General features: G+C 39.6%; 1 protein-coding gene across 12 annotated transcripts in view; it reads right to left on the bottom strand.

The window, feature by feature from the left end:
* Positions 1–17016, bottom strand: part of LOC138947648 (CLIP-associating protein 1-like) — a 239753-nt gene extending 222737 nt beyond the window's left edge. For 11 of the 12 annotated variants that reach the window (XM_070319156.1, XM_070319159.1, XM_070319157.1 and 8 more), the window contains exons 1-2: positions 16884–17016; positions 5790–6251 (exon numbers count right to left, since the gene is read on the bottom strand). In XM_070319156.1, coding sequence (XP_070175257.1) covers positions 5790–5969 — 180 coding nt within the window. In that variant the 5' untranslated portion in view covers positions 5970–6251; positions 16884–17016. The remainder of the gene's footprint in view (positions 1–5789; positions 6252–16883) is intronic. The other variant, XM_070319158.1, reaches the window with a different exon arrangement.
* Between the last annotated feature and the right edge of the window lie 226 nt (positions 17017–17242).

Raw genomic sequence — 17242 nt, 5'->3', positions numbered from 1 at the left:
GCAGTTCGCCGATTCGGAGAAGACGATTTCACATTGTTCGGTTTCGTAGCTCCAGAAAAATATATAAAGAAGATACCAAAGGAGATTTCCTACAGGTTAATCTGCACAGCTTGTTTCCAGTGTCTGCGCGAGGAAGCGCTGTCGAAAGCGCAGTGTCGATCTGGCCATCTGGCAGTCGTGTCCCCGCAAGTAGGCTACAGACAGACAGATCTAGATCTAGTGTCTCGCACTCTTGCACCGTGTCACCTATGCTTACTGTGTGTGTGTATGTGTGACGGAGTGATTGAGTTTGTGTTACTGTTTGTCGATTTCTTACGTGAGCCTTGAAGGCTTCGCCTCTTGTTTCATGATTATTTACACCAAATGTAACATACAGACCAGCTAAACAAAGAACGCTCAAAATCCAAAACCTATGTTCAGATCAAACGTTCATTAATCTAACATATGTTTCTCCATTCATTTCTGGACCTATTAAAAATTAGATTGAGATGATACCCTTAGGACTGGGTGGCCGAGTGGTAACGCACTTGCGCTCGGAATCGAGAGGTTGCGTGTTCAGGCCTGGGTCAGGCCGCAATTTTCTCCCCCCTTTCCTAACCTAGGTGGTGGGTTCAAGTGCTAGTCTTTCGGATGAGACGAAAAACCGAGGTCCCTTCGTGTACACTACATTGGGGTGTGCACGTTAAAGATCCCACGATTGACAAAAGGGTCTTTCCTGGCAAAATTGAAAAGGCATAGCTAAAAATGTCCACCAAATACCCGTGTGACTTGGAATAAAGGCCGTGAAAGGTGAATGCTCGCCCTAATAGGCTTGAGGTTTGCTGGCCGATGTGAATGCGTGATATATTGTGTAAAAAATTCCATCTCACACGGCAGAAATTAATATGTAAATCGCCGTGAGCTCTTGTGAGAAACGGCGATTAATAAATGTCCATTATTATTATTATTATTATCAGTAACTTGGTTATTCAATGCCCAATGTACCATGCGTTTCGTGTAACGCCTTGTGTGCCCAAAAAGGTGCTTTTTTTCTTGAACAAAGTCAATTTTCTCAGCATCCAGACGACTGACAGACATAATTTTGGTATGGATAGAATCTGCATGAGGAATACTTCATAACAGTTACTGTATTGTTTATACATTGTAGTCATTTAAAAACAGAATAAAATACAAAGTAATAAAAGTATCCAGAACAGGATTTTTGCATTTGGACACCTTGACAGATTCCTGACCATATATAAACAGACCTATCAGACATAGCACTAACAGATCTTAACCCAGGTAAACCACTGTGCAACCAGGAAAATGCGTGCTCAAAGGTGAAGTTTTATGCTTGCCTGCAATGTTTACGTAAGCCCAATCAGGTGTCTGGCGTTGACACAGCAACACAGGTCTTCTCATTACGTGACAACACAAATGTTCGTCAATGTGCCCTTTTCACTAGATGTTATTTACATCCTCATTCCTTGTCTTGACATAAAAAACACGTTGTTTTTGTTAATTGTTTGGTTTTAATTTTGTTGTAGGTTTTTTCTTTGATGAGTCTCAATCTATTAAAATTTATACATGGGAAAACAAACATGTCAAGGAAAAGTACAATAAGAATGTAAACCCTCTACACATTTGATTTTCCACACAGACATCATTATCTGTGAGTGTCTTTGTTTCTCCAGCTACCTCATTGTTGGCTCTCGTCCTTTACCAACTAACTCTGGTACAATTTAATTGATTCACCATAAACTCAGACATACATTCGTAATATAATGCTTTAGGACGGTAAACACCTGCACTGTCACCAGTTACTGCTAAACCCAAGACTGATCTAGTTTATGGAAAGGAATAAGGAATAACCACCCATCTTTCTAGTTCTATTCGCCCTCACACTTGTACTGTTCTGAAATCAGGAAGCAAACCAAGCCAAGCCAGAGCCAAGAATGTTAACTTTGGCAAGAGAAGCCACGGAGCAATTTACTTATTGCTAGCACGTGAAACACACAGGCGCTGATGGAGCTTGCGAATGCCGGTATGTAAACAGATAACTCTTGGTAATAACATTTGCCCTCCACCCTGCTCATTCTTTTTTTGCACAGGTAATGATTGCTTCATGGATCAAAAGACATCATTGAAAATGTGAAGTAAATATTTGTAATAGATTTCAAGGTTTAAAAACTCTACAGAATAGGGTTGACGTTGTTCTGTAGCTTATCTTGTGACTCACAGCGATCATTAGAAAGCAATGCACAGCTTTCATGAGATTCTCTCTCTCTCTCCCTCTCTCCCGCCACACTAATCCAATCATAGATCTCTGACCCAATAGAGTTCACCCTCAGCCTACTTCAGAAAGCAGTAGGGACACTTCAAGACAAGAGGTGTAGTCATAGTGGGGACAGTTTACACAGCAGTTTTTTCCCCCAGTTTACATTAAATGAGTCACGCCTGTCGGAAAGCCTCTCCGGTGTAAGTAATCATAACAGAGGGTAGACTACAGTGTTGACACCAGCCACTCATGGTGCTTACATTGTTACACTTGCACTGACACACGCAGTAACACTGACACACACTTGACTATTGTTTCAACTTGCATGTATCAGGATAAAATGCATGCATTTATATGTATTATCCTGTGAGTATGCCAGCTATTTTGCAAACCCACATCCTAGCATTTATCTACTACCAGTCAAATCAAGTCAACGCAGTTATATATATATATATACTAGAGGAATCACGAGACAGAGACAGACAGCGTGGCGGTTCGCCGTCTTAGAGCACGTGTGAACATTTTCATCCACCAGTTTGTGCCCACTCAAAGGAAGGCAAGAACATATAGACAGACAAAAGCCGCCAGACCCCATCACAAACAGAACTCTACAATCCACAGGTGTTGCCTCCACACACACACACACACACACAGAAGCCGTATATATCTATCTATATATAGATCTATATATATATATATAAATATATAGAGATAGATGACAGTGGATGTTTCGATAAATAGATTCGACCTTTGCACTTGTACAGTGAGGACAACTTACGGGTACATGCAAGGAAAGCCCACAACTTCTAAGGCGAACAACTCTGCAGAGTCTGCTGTGAAGGGCGACGGTAGTCTCCCTGTCACACTCGACCCCCTTTGAATGAACTTTGTCCCCAAAAGATCCGAAACATGGACCCGCCAGGTTGGTGGAATGGGACAGCACGAAAATGATTCAGTGGCCTGAATATTTCATGTCGAGTCCCATCCCTGTCGACGGCGTCAAATGTAACCGAGTGCCGAAACACAACAATCACCTTTGAAGGCGAAGTCCTCTCAAAGAGGATTGAGAATTTTAGAGCTTTATTCAAAGCCCTATATTAACTGTTATGGCTTCTCAAAGGCCAGAACATACACACAGACAAAAGCCCACCAGACCCCATCACAAACAGAACTGTACAATCCACAGGTGTTGCCTCCACACACACACACACACACACACACACACACACACACACACACACACACAGAGAAGCCGTATATTATATATGTATATGTATATCTATAAATATATAAGAGATAGATAAATGACAGTGTATTTTTCGCGTGGCTATAAAGTGATTCGACCGTTGCACTTTTACAGTGAGAACAACTTACAGGTGCAAAGAAAGCGTTCTGGACAGTGCAGTGACATTCTAAAAATAGTAACGTAGTAACGGGAATATGGATTGACGCCAAAAATAGTAACGTAGTAACGGGAATATGGATTGACGCCACACGAAGGAAGGGAGGTAAACGCTGAAAACACTGGAGAAGATTTAAGGAAGACAAAAAAAACCAAAAAATCGGTTCAGCGCGCACAGCGCTGCGCGCTGAGAGCACGTGTTGAAATATCTCATCGACCAGGTTGTGTCCAGGGTGTACCTGAATATGATCACCAAATTTGAAACAGATCCATCGAGAACCTTGGCTGCGCATCGCGCACAGATAGACAGACAGACAGACAGACAGACAGACACTAGTCGTATATATATAGATATACAGAATGTAACATTTGTTATACTACAAAATCTCTCAAAATGGTATCAACTGGTAGGTATGACTGCTGCAAATTGATTTTCACTAGTTTCATAATTATTTGTCACCCTTAAGAGACTCTGGAACCCCCCTTCAAAAGACCCTCCCAATTTAAGACTTCCTCCTTTCTATGTTCTGCATAGCCGTGCTGTGAATTTACCTCAATTTAAAGACTCCTTTACTTTTGAGACCTGATTTTCTTAGATTTGTTAAGGTCTTAAAAGGGGGGTTCTACCGTACCAGGAATTACATGCATACACTTACAGATACAATATCTTGGACTTGTGTACCACTACCAGGGGAACAGGTCCTATTTCCAATTTTGAGGACGCTCATTGGGGAGTATTTTGATTAAAACAAGTGGAATGAAAATGTTAAAAACAAATTGAAGCTCAAAGGTATGTTGTTGGTGTAAAATTAGCTTCATCAACTGCGTTTGTATCTGATCAGCAAGGGTAACTTCAGATTGTAATTTAGTTGAAACTGTGAGTGTGCCAACGTTTTATCTGCAGTCTCCACATGAACACATGTATTATGTCAGTACTGTAAAGTACCTTGCAAGCACCCGGTATGGAGCAACACCCTACTTTGAGTCAAACATTGTATTGATCAAGGGTGGCAGGAAAAATGATTGATTTTGTTGTAATAATATTTAAAACTCTGCACACAATACAAACATGTGCACAATGGCAAAATGCCTCGATGTAGTCATACTGTTTATTTCATACTTCCCTCCCTGCAGTTTCTGGAAAGCCATACCAAAACAGGATAAAGATTTAGGAGACTCATCTGAGGTTGTAGAGGTTGATCTGTGGGGATTTGGGAAACTTACATGTATATATTTAATAATACATGTATGTAGCACTATTCATTTTGTGGATCTGCTCAGACATTCGCACTGCTAACGGCAGTTATACGAAGCAGATCCTGAGTCATCATTTTCGTTTTCACTTGAGAATTTATTCTAAAACCATCACGCAAATGGGATTTTTGTGTGTGGTTAGTTTCCAGGTTCTATTCTGGCAATCAACTTGCACACACACGAACGCTTGTGTATCACAGAGTAAGATACATGGAGGATAAGCATTTTTGTACAGAAACACTATTGACATTTTAACATGAGGAACTGATACTGCACAGCGCACAGTACCTCCCCCTACTTTTGAACGAAATCTGTGCATAAGGGGGGTGGGCGTTCACAAGGTAGATTACGGTATGTGCTAAAACGCAAAGATAAACAAACCTATTAGAAATTTGTTTTACAATCACATTCATATCAAATGTGCACACACACACACAAAACCCACAAACAAACCTATCAGGAAGATTAGTTGTATAACTTGTAATCAGAATAAGTATATGGGGGAAGGAAATTTGGGAAGAGTCACGAGGGAGAGATGAGACATTGTGAAGGTCAGTTAGCGGAATTGGAATGATTCATGACGATGGTGATGGCAAGAACATGACGATAATGGTAATCATGACGATAATGGTAATAATGACACTAAGGCAAGCTCTAAATCTATAACAAGGAATCAGACAACAAAACGTATGAGGAAGTCCTTCAATTTCAAAGAGTGAACGAGAGCATCCAATATTGATATAGTATGCATTAGAAAACTATTACCAACAACAATTATATTTTGACACCTATGCAGTTTTAAAGTTTACCACTTTAGACCTTTGTCAAGTTAAAACCAAACATACACATCAAAATGAAACAGACAATCAAGCTTACCTTGTAGTTACTACAGCTGACCCATCCAGCCAGGCCCTCCACAAATCGGTCAAGATCATCTGATTTCAAGGATGACAGAGGGTCACTCAGGTATGACACAAGTTGAGCGTGAACCGTGAATCTTCTCTTTACATCCTGAGTCACAACACCATCTAAAAAGTCGTCCAAGCTTTCTGCCATCTTCAATTCTTGCAGTACTGCCTGTAGGAAGTGTCTTCACTGTCGTTGGGTAGAACACAACTCTGGTTTCTCTCACACTTAATCGGTTAATGTTATCATGCAGAAGATCCAATGGTGAAATGAAGTCTAAATATGTAAGTGTTGAAACTATCACTGAAAAAATTAAAAATAGCTGGTGTTCCTCAGGAGAAAAGAAACTGTACTCCTAGGAATGCCAGTAGAATCTCCAGGGATAAAATCCACTGTGCTTAAGTGAGGTCCCACCACTTCAATCTTCACAATCTGGAACAAACAAAAGTGATGAAAATGTTAGGCATCAATGGAAATCAATGATCAGATGAAACCCTCAACACTTGAAGGGCGTCTTCTCCAAATACACTGAAAGATAAGATCACATGATTGGGTTTGAAAGTACAGTCTGGGATTTCCACTCTATCAGTCATTTCATTTCAACCCTTTTTTGCCTCACTTTCATCTTACAAGGGACAAGGCTAAAAATAATTCTGCATTCCAATGCCTGACTGCAGAGCCCTTTACAAATCCGCAGTTAAAAGACAGTGATATATATATACAGTCACACTACCAATACCAGCAACAAACAAACTCACACACGCTCCCACAACAGTTACTGAGATAGGCTGACAAAGCATTATCAAACAAACTCACACGCAAACAAAGCATATATCTCAAAAGACACACACAAGATGCCTTAGCACTCGACCATGGCAGAGAGCACAGAAGATTGGTAAATGTAGGATTCAGGTACGTTCTTTACTGTGCGATAACGTTTATGTTTACCAGTAAACTGCAATGTCTACAAGAGCAATAAGACCAGTTGAATGTACCCAACACACGCTGCTTTATGACCTCTTAACATTTCATACTCAGTTCTACCGGAGGGTGTGTTTATACTTGCACAGAAATAGTCTACCCACACAAAAAGTTAAGTACAGGGCATCCATGGATATACTGCAATTTACTACACAAGAATGTTGTCTGTTGTCTCTTCATTTGTTCTGTTTAATTCACCAGCTACCTGCTGTGTAAATGAATTAACAACAGCATTGAAATTAAGGAAAAGCATTGTCAGTGTCACAATACACATACACAATCTCTGCCCCTTAAATAAACTTGGCCAAAAAATTATTGCAACAAATTTCAAACCCAAATTAAAGTATTAATCCCCGTGTCATTTCATTGAAACTTTATAATTTATGCCAGAGAAGGCCTTTCACTTAACCTTCAGGATCACCATTTGGATTAAATATTTCTTTTACAGGGATCACGTGACCGCCGCTCAAGTAAGGGTACCGTCAAAATCGACCAGACAAAAACGGAAGAGCCGAATGAAAAATCGGAAAAAAATCACAATAGGCAAAACTTTGCAACTTTGACATACGAGAAGAAAGTCAAACCAATTATCTACCCTGAACAGATTGTTTTGTTTTGCTACCTTACGTATTGCGCGTGCTATGCTATTCCTACTGATGCAGGTGTCGATCACAAGAGCGATTCAGACAAACTGACTGGACCAATCTTCATGAAACTTGACATGAGAGTTCCTGGGTATGATATCCCCACAAGTTTTTTTCATTTTTTCGATAAATGTCTTTGATGACGTCATATCCGGATTTTTGTGTTTGTTGAGGCGGCACTGTCATGACCTCAGTTTTGATTGAAATTTTGGTCAAGCAATGTTTGACTCGGTCCGGACTTTGGTATTGAATTTCAGCTCAGTATCTTAAAAATTATTTAATTGGTATGCTCATTTAAGTTGTCATTAGAAACGATTTTTCACTTACGTTTTCTCCTGAATTCAAAAATATATAGATATGTTATGTTTACTTGAAAAACGCGCTCAGAATTAAAGAAAATAGGTCGAGTATAATGTTCGCATGCTTCGCGGCGACGAGCGTGACCCGTCTTCGGGAAAGTTTAGCGGAGACTATCTGAATGTAGTCTCGGCGATGCCTAGTTTTTGGTGTTGATCTTTAAGTTTGATGCCTACAAATTGACTAAATGTTTTTATATCGCTTAACGCGACTTGTTACTTAATGCTTTTGTTTCAAAGGGTTCAAAATTCACCACATTAACAGTGACACACAAACACTCATAGACACATAGACAGTAAAATGCACAGACTGTGAAGTCTGAAGTGACCTTTCCTGACCTGAACGCCCACAACATCTCTTCCTTCAAACACAACATGCAAAACAAGCCATGAGTATGCAGATTGTATTCCCTAAAGTAACTCTTCAATGCAGTTAATAATACCCAGCCCTAACTAACCATTAATTTCTCAATGAGAAAATTGAGGCCAAAACTTTCAATAGAAGCAGTCATATAGAACACCTGGGAGTGGTACTTACAGTGAAGATACAGGAATGATTATTTATCACAACACCATGATCTTCACCGAATGTAATCTTATGTCAGATGTGTGACTGCTGCTAGCTTGAGGTATACAGCAAGCTGTGACAAGACTCTATCTATATAATACAACTGAACATGAATACAGCTGTACACATATTGAGGATTAAAGAATTATAATCTTGCATTGCACATGTGACCGATTTATAACACACACTCAGTACTGTGGCACAAATACTGCAGCTGCTGGCAGCTTGGGTGAGGCACAAGTAGTGAAACAGTCAGTGAAGTCACTTGGACACCACTCAGCACTTCAGTTTTCACAAGATTGTAAAAAAGTTGCATTATTTTGTGGTGCTTCATTATGTGCAAAAAAAGTACTCATTGTTAGTTTGTGTGACAGTCTGTTTGACTGTCAGTGTCACTCAATGACTGTGTGTGTTCAAGTGGGTTTTTTCTGTCTGCACCCATCCTCTGCTGTACAAAATAAAAAATCTGTTAGTAAAATATAAGCCATTGTACTTTTCCTGAATCCATCTGTCTGTTAAAGATTCAAATTTAAGATAATTCTGAACACATGCAAGAACTATGTTTCCCCACCTTGAGATCAGTCTAAAATAAACAACAAGACCCCACAAACTGGGCCACATGCTGTGCAGAGAGTACACTAACATTAACAACTCGCTCGGAAGGCGACACAGCACTCTGTAACCACACAGCTTTCCGTTTCAGCCTCTTTACAAAAAGTGTATTCAGGCCTTAAGAAAAGCCTTTGTGTACCGTATGTCTTTCTTATACTCCCCTTGCTCTTTACTCTTTCATAGTGGTCACGTCCTTCACCAACATCCCTTAGATACTGGTCATACCTTAGAAACTTTCAGGATCACAAAAGTTAAAAATTCACAACTGCTCTACATGTGTCAGGATGGTACAGGAAAGTACTGTCAACTGATGATCAGTGATCAGTGCAAAGGATTATAGAAAGGGGCCTAATGTCTGGAATGAGAGGAATTCTACCAGCTAAAAGTACAGCAATCAACTCTGTTAGGATAGCACTAAACATTGACTGAGTATACAGAGTCTGCAACAGTATCCACTGATTAAGTATTATGACTCACTGTTGAATGTGTATTCAGTAAAACAAACATGCCCTATGCTTTTGAAACACGCATGTATAGGATCGACAACCAAGTATCTAATCATGTAATAATGGCTGTTGCAATCCATCTACCCATTGTAAACAAGGAATTAAACTGCTGGTATCCTCACTGGTAAAACGATAGGTTACATTAAATAACAACCCTTCCTGGAGCCGTTATCTCGAGTACTCAGAGTAATATAATAGTCATGAAGTATAGAAAGATCTATGCTTGTACTTCTTTGTAAAAATAACAATTGACAAAGAGTCAAAACATACTGAGTCTCTCCAAATGTGGCATATATTTATTCCGTTTTGTCTGCAGGTCACTCAAGAATAAACTCCTTTGGGAGACTAACGGAACTTGGAGACAGCAATTTACAAAAACATCCAAAGCTCAGACAATTATGAGTGTCTTGTTCTAACATGAGAAACAGCCTAGGGTCACTCACTGTCATATGAATCTGTCTTGTGTGTGTGTAGTGTGTGAAGAATCTCACCCCTATAAAAAAAATGTTGTGATGAATCATTTAGTAATAGTATGATATACTCATATATATATATATATATGGGTCATTCTCAGAAATGGTGGTCCAAAGTGTTACATACAAAGTAAAAAATAAAGTGTCAAGAAATACAAAATAATTGTTTTTACTATGAAGTCTATTGTTTGCTATACATAATAATGCAAAAATTAGACAAAAAGAGTAATTGGTTGCTAAATAAGAGACGTTTTAAAGTGTTGTATTTACGTGATGAATGTTGTAACATGGAAACCAAATTCCAACTTTAAACCACCTAAGCCTTCAATCCTTTGTGCATTTTTTATCAGTTCTGCAGTATTTTTGTGTTCTACCCAACACATTCTAGTTATGAAAGGTAAGGACTTCAACTAATATTGGTAAAAAATGACATTTGGAACAAAACTAAGGTGAATGTCGTAACACAGAAACGAAATGCTTGAACCACTTTCGGTTCCTGTGCGACAGACATGAATCTGCACTGTTTGGCCTTTCCTGCCGGCAAAACCCGTCTGACCCAAAATAACTACACAAAACACAATTCGTCAGAGTTTGCTGTATTTGTTGAAAGTTCCTGTTGCGTTCAGATTACCCATTTTAAGTACTTGATGAATGTCGAACATCGACGGTCAGAGGATACGAAAACTTCTTGGCTGCTTTGTTCCGCTAAACTTCGCGCTTTGAGAGACTGTTTGCACTCGATATCCTTCCGACACTACATTGTCGCCATCCGCGGTGTGTAAGTTTGTGACAAAGCTTTGCAGGCTCGACAATTAAGTAAAAACCATCTTCAGTCGTAACGTAGGTCAGGAAACGACGCCATGAGTTTCAGCAAATGATATGATTCTGGTGTTTTCTGTGAATATTTGGCTGTGATTCAAAGGACTATTTTCTTGTTCGAACTTCCTGTGCGCCAAAGAGCTAAAAATAGCTGTGATGTGGCAAAGTCATGGAGCACATTGCTGTCCGATGTTCGCGCGTCGAGTTTGGATACGAAGCGTTACGACATTCATAATTTTTTGTTCGAAGCCCGTAACTTCAAATTCAGCGTAAGTTTTTGCAAAGATGTGTTGCTACGTCCAATACTGAACTCCTGACTGTCGATTGCAGTAATTTGTTGGTGTTTGCATGTTTGCATTTAGCCATGAGACTGAACATATTGTTGATCACGAAAGTCGTGTAACGCTTCGGCGATCCGGAAACGGCCGAACTTCGCAATTGAAAAGCACACAAAAACAACACCAACGTATAGAAACCATTTTTATTGACATACAACAATGCTTTAATGTCTCAGGAATAGATTCAGATGAAAAAAGTCGTGGTAGAAATAATTTTAATTTACTTTTTCATGATTTCAAATGTGTCACCCCTACTCACTCTCACTGGACCACCATTTCTGAGAATGACCCATATATATATAAATATATATAAGATATATAGATATAATCATACCTCAGTGAAAGGGCTGTACTTTGTAAATGATCAATAGCCAGTCTAGACAGCTATTCCCCGGCTTCCTTTTTAGAATACACAATAAAGTGTTGACTCAAGGGTTCAGCTCCTCAGCTAACACGCCAGAGGCATTCACAATATCTATCAATGAACACCATTGCAGAATGACTCTTCACCCACTGTGCTAATTGCTATTCAATTTCAAATCAAAGAAAATGTTACCTGAACTTACATGTACTTTAAATACTAACTTACTCTGCAGACGGGCGCAATCACCTAGTGATAAGGACATCAGCCTTCTGTGTGGAAAGTTCGGGTTCGAATCCCGACTGTGCCTGGTAGGATAAGGGTGGAGAATGTTTCAATCTCCCTGGTCAACTGATGTGCATATCTGCTAGTGCCTTATTCCCGGCCCTTTACACGCAAGCACGAGACAAAAAGTACGTACAGAAAAAATCCTGTTATCCATGCCAGAGTTCAGTGGTTTAAAAAACAATCCCCAGCATGTATCCCCTTACATCAGAGTATGACTGCCTAAACGGCAGGCGGGAGGGGGGGGGGGTGGATGCCTGCTGATAGCAGACCTGTTTACCCCCCCCCCCCCCCAAATGGAAATCAGGAATGCAACTGGTACTTTTTAATTTGAGGCATCTTTCAGTAATCTTTTTTATCAACCATAAACCAGCTTGAAAACGATTAAACGACACGTTTGAACGCGCGCTACCGTGCGAAACAAGTACAAAATTTATGATAACCATGTTTAACACTAACAGTATTGTCTATAGCACACATAGAAGCTCACAGTCACACCCACAACAACACAAGACACATGATATATATGCAAGTTAACAAAGACAAGTACACTTTATCCACACACAAAAACACAGTATGTACAGTCAAGATGCATGTCAACAAAACCACCTTACATTCAGTCACATCAGACATCCTGCATTAAAACCAGTCATAATAACACTCTCCAGAAGCTACCTTTAATTTTTGAGGACCGATTTGTTTATTTTATTTAAACATTTTCTTTTAAGTTTTTCCATTCAAAGAACTGTGATCTTTGCTATATTGGAGAAAGATTAATGGAGATCAGTTTTAGACTCAGAAAGACTTGAATTTTGGCAACAGCACAAGTCACATACAGTTCAGATAGTGCTATGCCTATGGTCTCACATTATTACAGCAACCATGAGGGAGAATGAGTGATGTGCTGACAAGGAGGGTGTGGAGTATGACACTTGACATGTAATGATGTATGCATGTTGTCCACTGACTGCTATGCATTATTACAATTTACATAATACTGATATTAATTACTAATGACAAATTCCTCAGTCATACTGAATGCACAAAACAAATCAGAAATGTCAATAGTATAGCCTTTAAGTACTAAATACCATGCACACGTCATGAGCACAAACATGAGCTTTTCATTTCAATAGAACCATTATACACAAACTATGAGATATGTATGACACAAAGTGAAATATAATTTGGAGAGAGAATTATGAACTTATTCAGTTATTTATTTTCAAAAGTAAAACCTTTATCTGGAGCTCAGTCTTCACAAAAGTTGTTCTTGCATACAAGCAGCACCAACCATGCTCTCCAAGTAGAAACACATAAAGCTTTCTGAATACAAATAAATCTTCCCTGCCTATCATACAGACAAAAGGAATTAGCAACAAATCCTTCCAACTGACTTTTTGAGCCCAAACAATGCTAATGTTCTGCCCAAACAGGAGATTTATCTTACATGCCATGACTCTCGTGAGCCTCATGCAACAACCACAACAATGTGAGTGTGAAGAAGGCCATCACCTTCCAGTTAACACATCAAGCAGGTCACCCTGTTCACACACAAACCTATAAATTATTTACCCACTGATGCCTGCATGCAGAAACTAGGACACTACTAGTACTACTTACAAAAATGTTTATACACAAATATGAAGGCGTCAAAATATGCTGAATGGAGACATCAAAAACTAATCACTTAAATCAGTGGAGCATCCGCATTGAATCAAATACTCTCAAACTCCCATTAGTCAAACAACAGCCTTCCTTGACAAGACTCAGAGCTGTCACTATCATTACGAATCCCTCCGACACAGCACTGCACAAGCAGAAACACTCACCGACCCGCTTCCACTTGCTCTACAAACACAAGTCCTACCACTGTGAATCACTGTGATTATCCATGGCAAACTGTAACCAAATTAGCATCCAACACAATCGCACATAAATTACTGCGGACAAGCACCACAATAAATGAAGGCAAAGAGACAGCAAAAAGAGTTGCTTAATTAAAAAAAGAGCAGCAGAAAATGAGCAGTGGCTCTTTAGCACAATGTTTAGCTTTTGCCGACAGAATAATACAAAGTTGCGGAGAGTTATGTAAAGAACAACTCCGTGTATTTATTTGTTTGTGTGTGTGCAAGCATGCAAATGTCTGTGACTGAGTGTGTGTGTGTCTGCATTTGCTGGCAACAACTGAACAAGGTTATGTTAGTGTACTAAACAGAAAGAATCAAACAGAAAGCTGGGCGTGGGCTTGTTCTCTGCAGCATATGTTTGGAGGGACTCTGACAGCAATGTGAATCAAGTGTGTGCCAGCATGTGCACATTTGAGATCCAAATTGATCCATCTGTCTGCTAGCTGAATGTGTTAGCAATGCAAAACAGTCTATGTTCTTGTGTCTGTCTGACTTTCAGAGCAGCAGCTTGAGAACTTGTATACACTCACTCCTTTAACTTTTTAGCTTGCAACTAATCATATCATCATCTTTGTAATCTTGCTTCTCTACACTTACTCATTTCTTTTCATTCATGAGTGGTAAAAAAAACTAAGTTTACTGAAAAATCATAATTTAATCAATACAACTCAGCAGACACATACATACTTTGTGTTAACAATCTTCCCTGATCCAGATGAGGTCATAAAATTAAAACCATAATTATCTGCTCAATCTGTCTCCACTCAGTGATTGGAAACTGGTTGAGAAAACACTAAGATGCCTTATGTGTCCCAGCCAGGGCGCTGCTACTGTTGACAGTGGCTGGTGCATGCACTTAGCCAACACAGCCCTACCCTCAATGTTGGCACAGTCCACACCTGCAGAACACCACCCCTTCTTTTCAGCAGATCCAAAAGGTTGCACTATTATTAGATCAGCTTTATTTTCCTAACTTCTCCTGCTGAGAGTGACACACACAAATCTCTGCACATTCTAATCCCTCTCTGGTACAGAGCTCTACAACTGATGATTTCATTTAAACATACTTGTTAAAATCAGCTTTATACATTCACTAAAGCTATTTATTTTATTTATGCAAGCACTGTATTGTTTGCACAACATCTTGGAACTATTGCTAAAACATAGCTCCCAAGTATCCTTCTCATGCAAGTACACAACAATTATGCTTGTAAGTTGTATACATGTGCAGAGTTAGCACATTTAATGATTTATGATTAAAAAAAAAAACACGACTAAGAGGGAAAACTAAGGACAGTCCCAGTGCCCCATAACATTACCATGTTTTGTATTAGAGATGAACAACTTGCACAATTTCATTGTGAAACATGATAATGATTTATTCCACTGCTTAATTTGCCTTAAACTTAAGAGGTTTTACTTGGTCAGGAATAAAACTGAATCACACATGCATACAGAGTACCATTAAGTCTAGCAGTATCATAGCATATTACAGTCAATGACTCAATACTGCACACAGTCCAACTCAGGGTTCAACAACTATGCTGACATAAACTTGTTCCGTCAATTATACAATAAACAGCAATCTGCAAAGTCCAAAAGAGCTGAAAGTGAAACTAATAGAACATGAATCATTGAATGTTGTTCAACTACATTAATGGCACAGATAATGTAGATTCACAGGTTTAAAAGATGTGTGCATCACTACATGTAATGATGTATTCATACCAGAAAAAGAAACAGAGTTCAAATATATATTCAATTTTATGCATAATATTAAGGCCGTGGCTGGCGGTCCGGCGAGCCGGTTACGGGGCCCCCAGGCTCGGGGACCGGCACTATCCACAAGCTACCTTATTGGTTGAAGTTATGGGTCGTTTTTCTAAAGTTCAATTCAAAGAAATGTGTCTTTTGCTTTTTTGGAGAAAGATTAATGCTGATCAGTTTTAGACTCTGAGAGACTTGTATTTCGGCAACAGCGCGGTCACAGATGAGCGACTGTCGGACTGACCGTAGCGAGACTTAGATGCGGTTCGCAGGTCTCCGAGATTCTGTCGAAGCTGAGACACAGGTCGAAGTAACTCAAAGCTTATGCCAAATCAGTGACTGACGCGTGAGCTTTGTTGTTGCAATCTCAGTTCGATCACCGAAATGCTTTTGAATATATATGGAAGAATATAAATTATAATTTTATTTATAAATTATATAAAGGAAAATTAAGAGGGGTAAAAGTAAAACAGAATTTAAAATGATTTTTTTCCCAAAGAACAAAAAAAATAAGCGAAGGCGGGACTCGAACCCCAGACCTCACGAACACTAGCAGAGTTTGCTACCACCTGAACTATAGACGACTATCACAGTGTATGTAAGCTACGGTAAAACTAGGAATGACTATTTTGTGAGATACCAGTGACTCCCGGTTCTTGAGACTGGGGGGCTCCGTAACCGGCTCGCAGGTTCCCAAGCCACTCCGAAATATTAACAACAATAACATGAGGATTTTGACAAACAACCCTTCTCTTTTGAACTTCATCAAACTCAAAGTTTCATACAGTTCCATGCCACGAAAAGCCTTCACTTTCTTTTGGTCTGTGACAGATCAGTCAATTAATCAATCATCGTGGGATTGATGAGTTTGCAGTGTCCAGCGCTTCAGACAAGTAAGTGTTCAGGTCATTCATAGGTCAATGTCTGCTGCAGACACTGGACCGCAGCAGACGACCCAACCACCTGTTCCAGGCGCGAGTCTGCTATACCCAAAAACTAAATTTACGATGCATTTGACACAAGATCGGTAGAACAGTTCCAGGAATAAACCTCCAAGTTACTGTCTTGAGAAAATGAAGATGCGTTTTGACGTCTACAGATCGAGTCGCGGACACAGGATCTGCTTAAACTTAGGCAGATGCAGCGACGGGAAGTCATTATTTGGGGTTTTTAGCAGGTGGTTGGGAGCGGTTAGAAACTTGCCTGTCAGTTAAAACTTGATTAGCAGAATCAGCCAGATAAAACAACCAAAAGAAAGTCCTACCCAGTTTATGTTGCCATAAAAGTACCAAATCGATTACATTATCGATGCGCATATCTTCCGGCTATGATGCCGCATTGTTTTTGTTTGGGCAGTCAAAAATGGAGCGAAATCAACGAACACAAATGAACAACCATGGATAAAACAGAGTATTTGCATCGACGATCGGTAAATATAACCCACCTTTATTCAGAATGTTGGCAAGCTTTGAGCGTCTTCTTGCATCGACAACAACAAACAAGCCACATAATCAGCGAGACGGATGAGTAAGCCTACTTACACGACACCTTGAGCCATAGTCTCCGCCATATTGAATTTCAAGTAGTGATGTCACAGACTCTCGCCGACCGAGAACAAAACGAGATGGGTCAAATGTTGTCGTCTGCTACAAGCATAGTCAGCTGTCCTTCCTTTATACGTGACTTACACATATTTGCTTGATACAAATGTGTTTATTTGAGAGTGCTCATGGCACTTTTGCTGACACTTTTTATGCATGACAACGTGCGCTTTGTGCACTGTCAAGTTCCTGTGTTTGACTT

Source organism: Littorina saxatilis, linkage group LG14, assembly GCF_037325665.1.
Source record: "Littorina saxatilis isolate snail1 linkage group LG14, US_GU_Lsax_2.0, whole genome shotgun sequence".
Lineage (NCBI taxonomy): Eukaryota > Metazoa > Mollusca > Gastropoda > Littorinimorpha > Littorinidae > Littorina > Littorina saxatilis.
The sequence above is the reverse complement of the archived record's forward strand: the minus strand, read 5'-3'. Positions and strand labels throughout refer to the sequence as shown.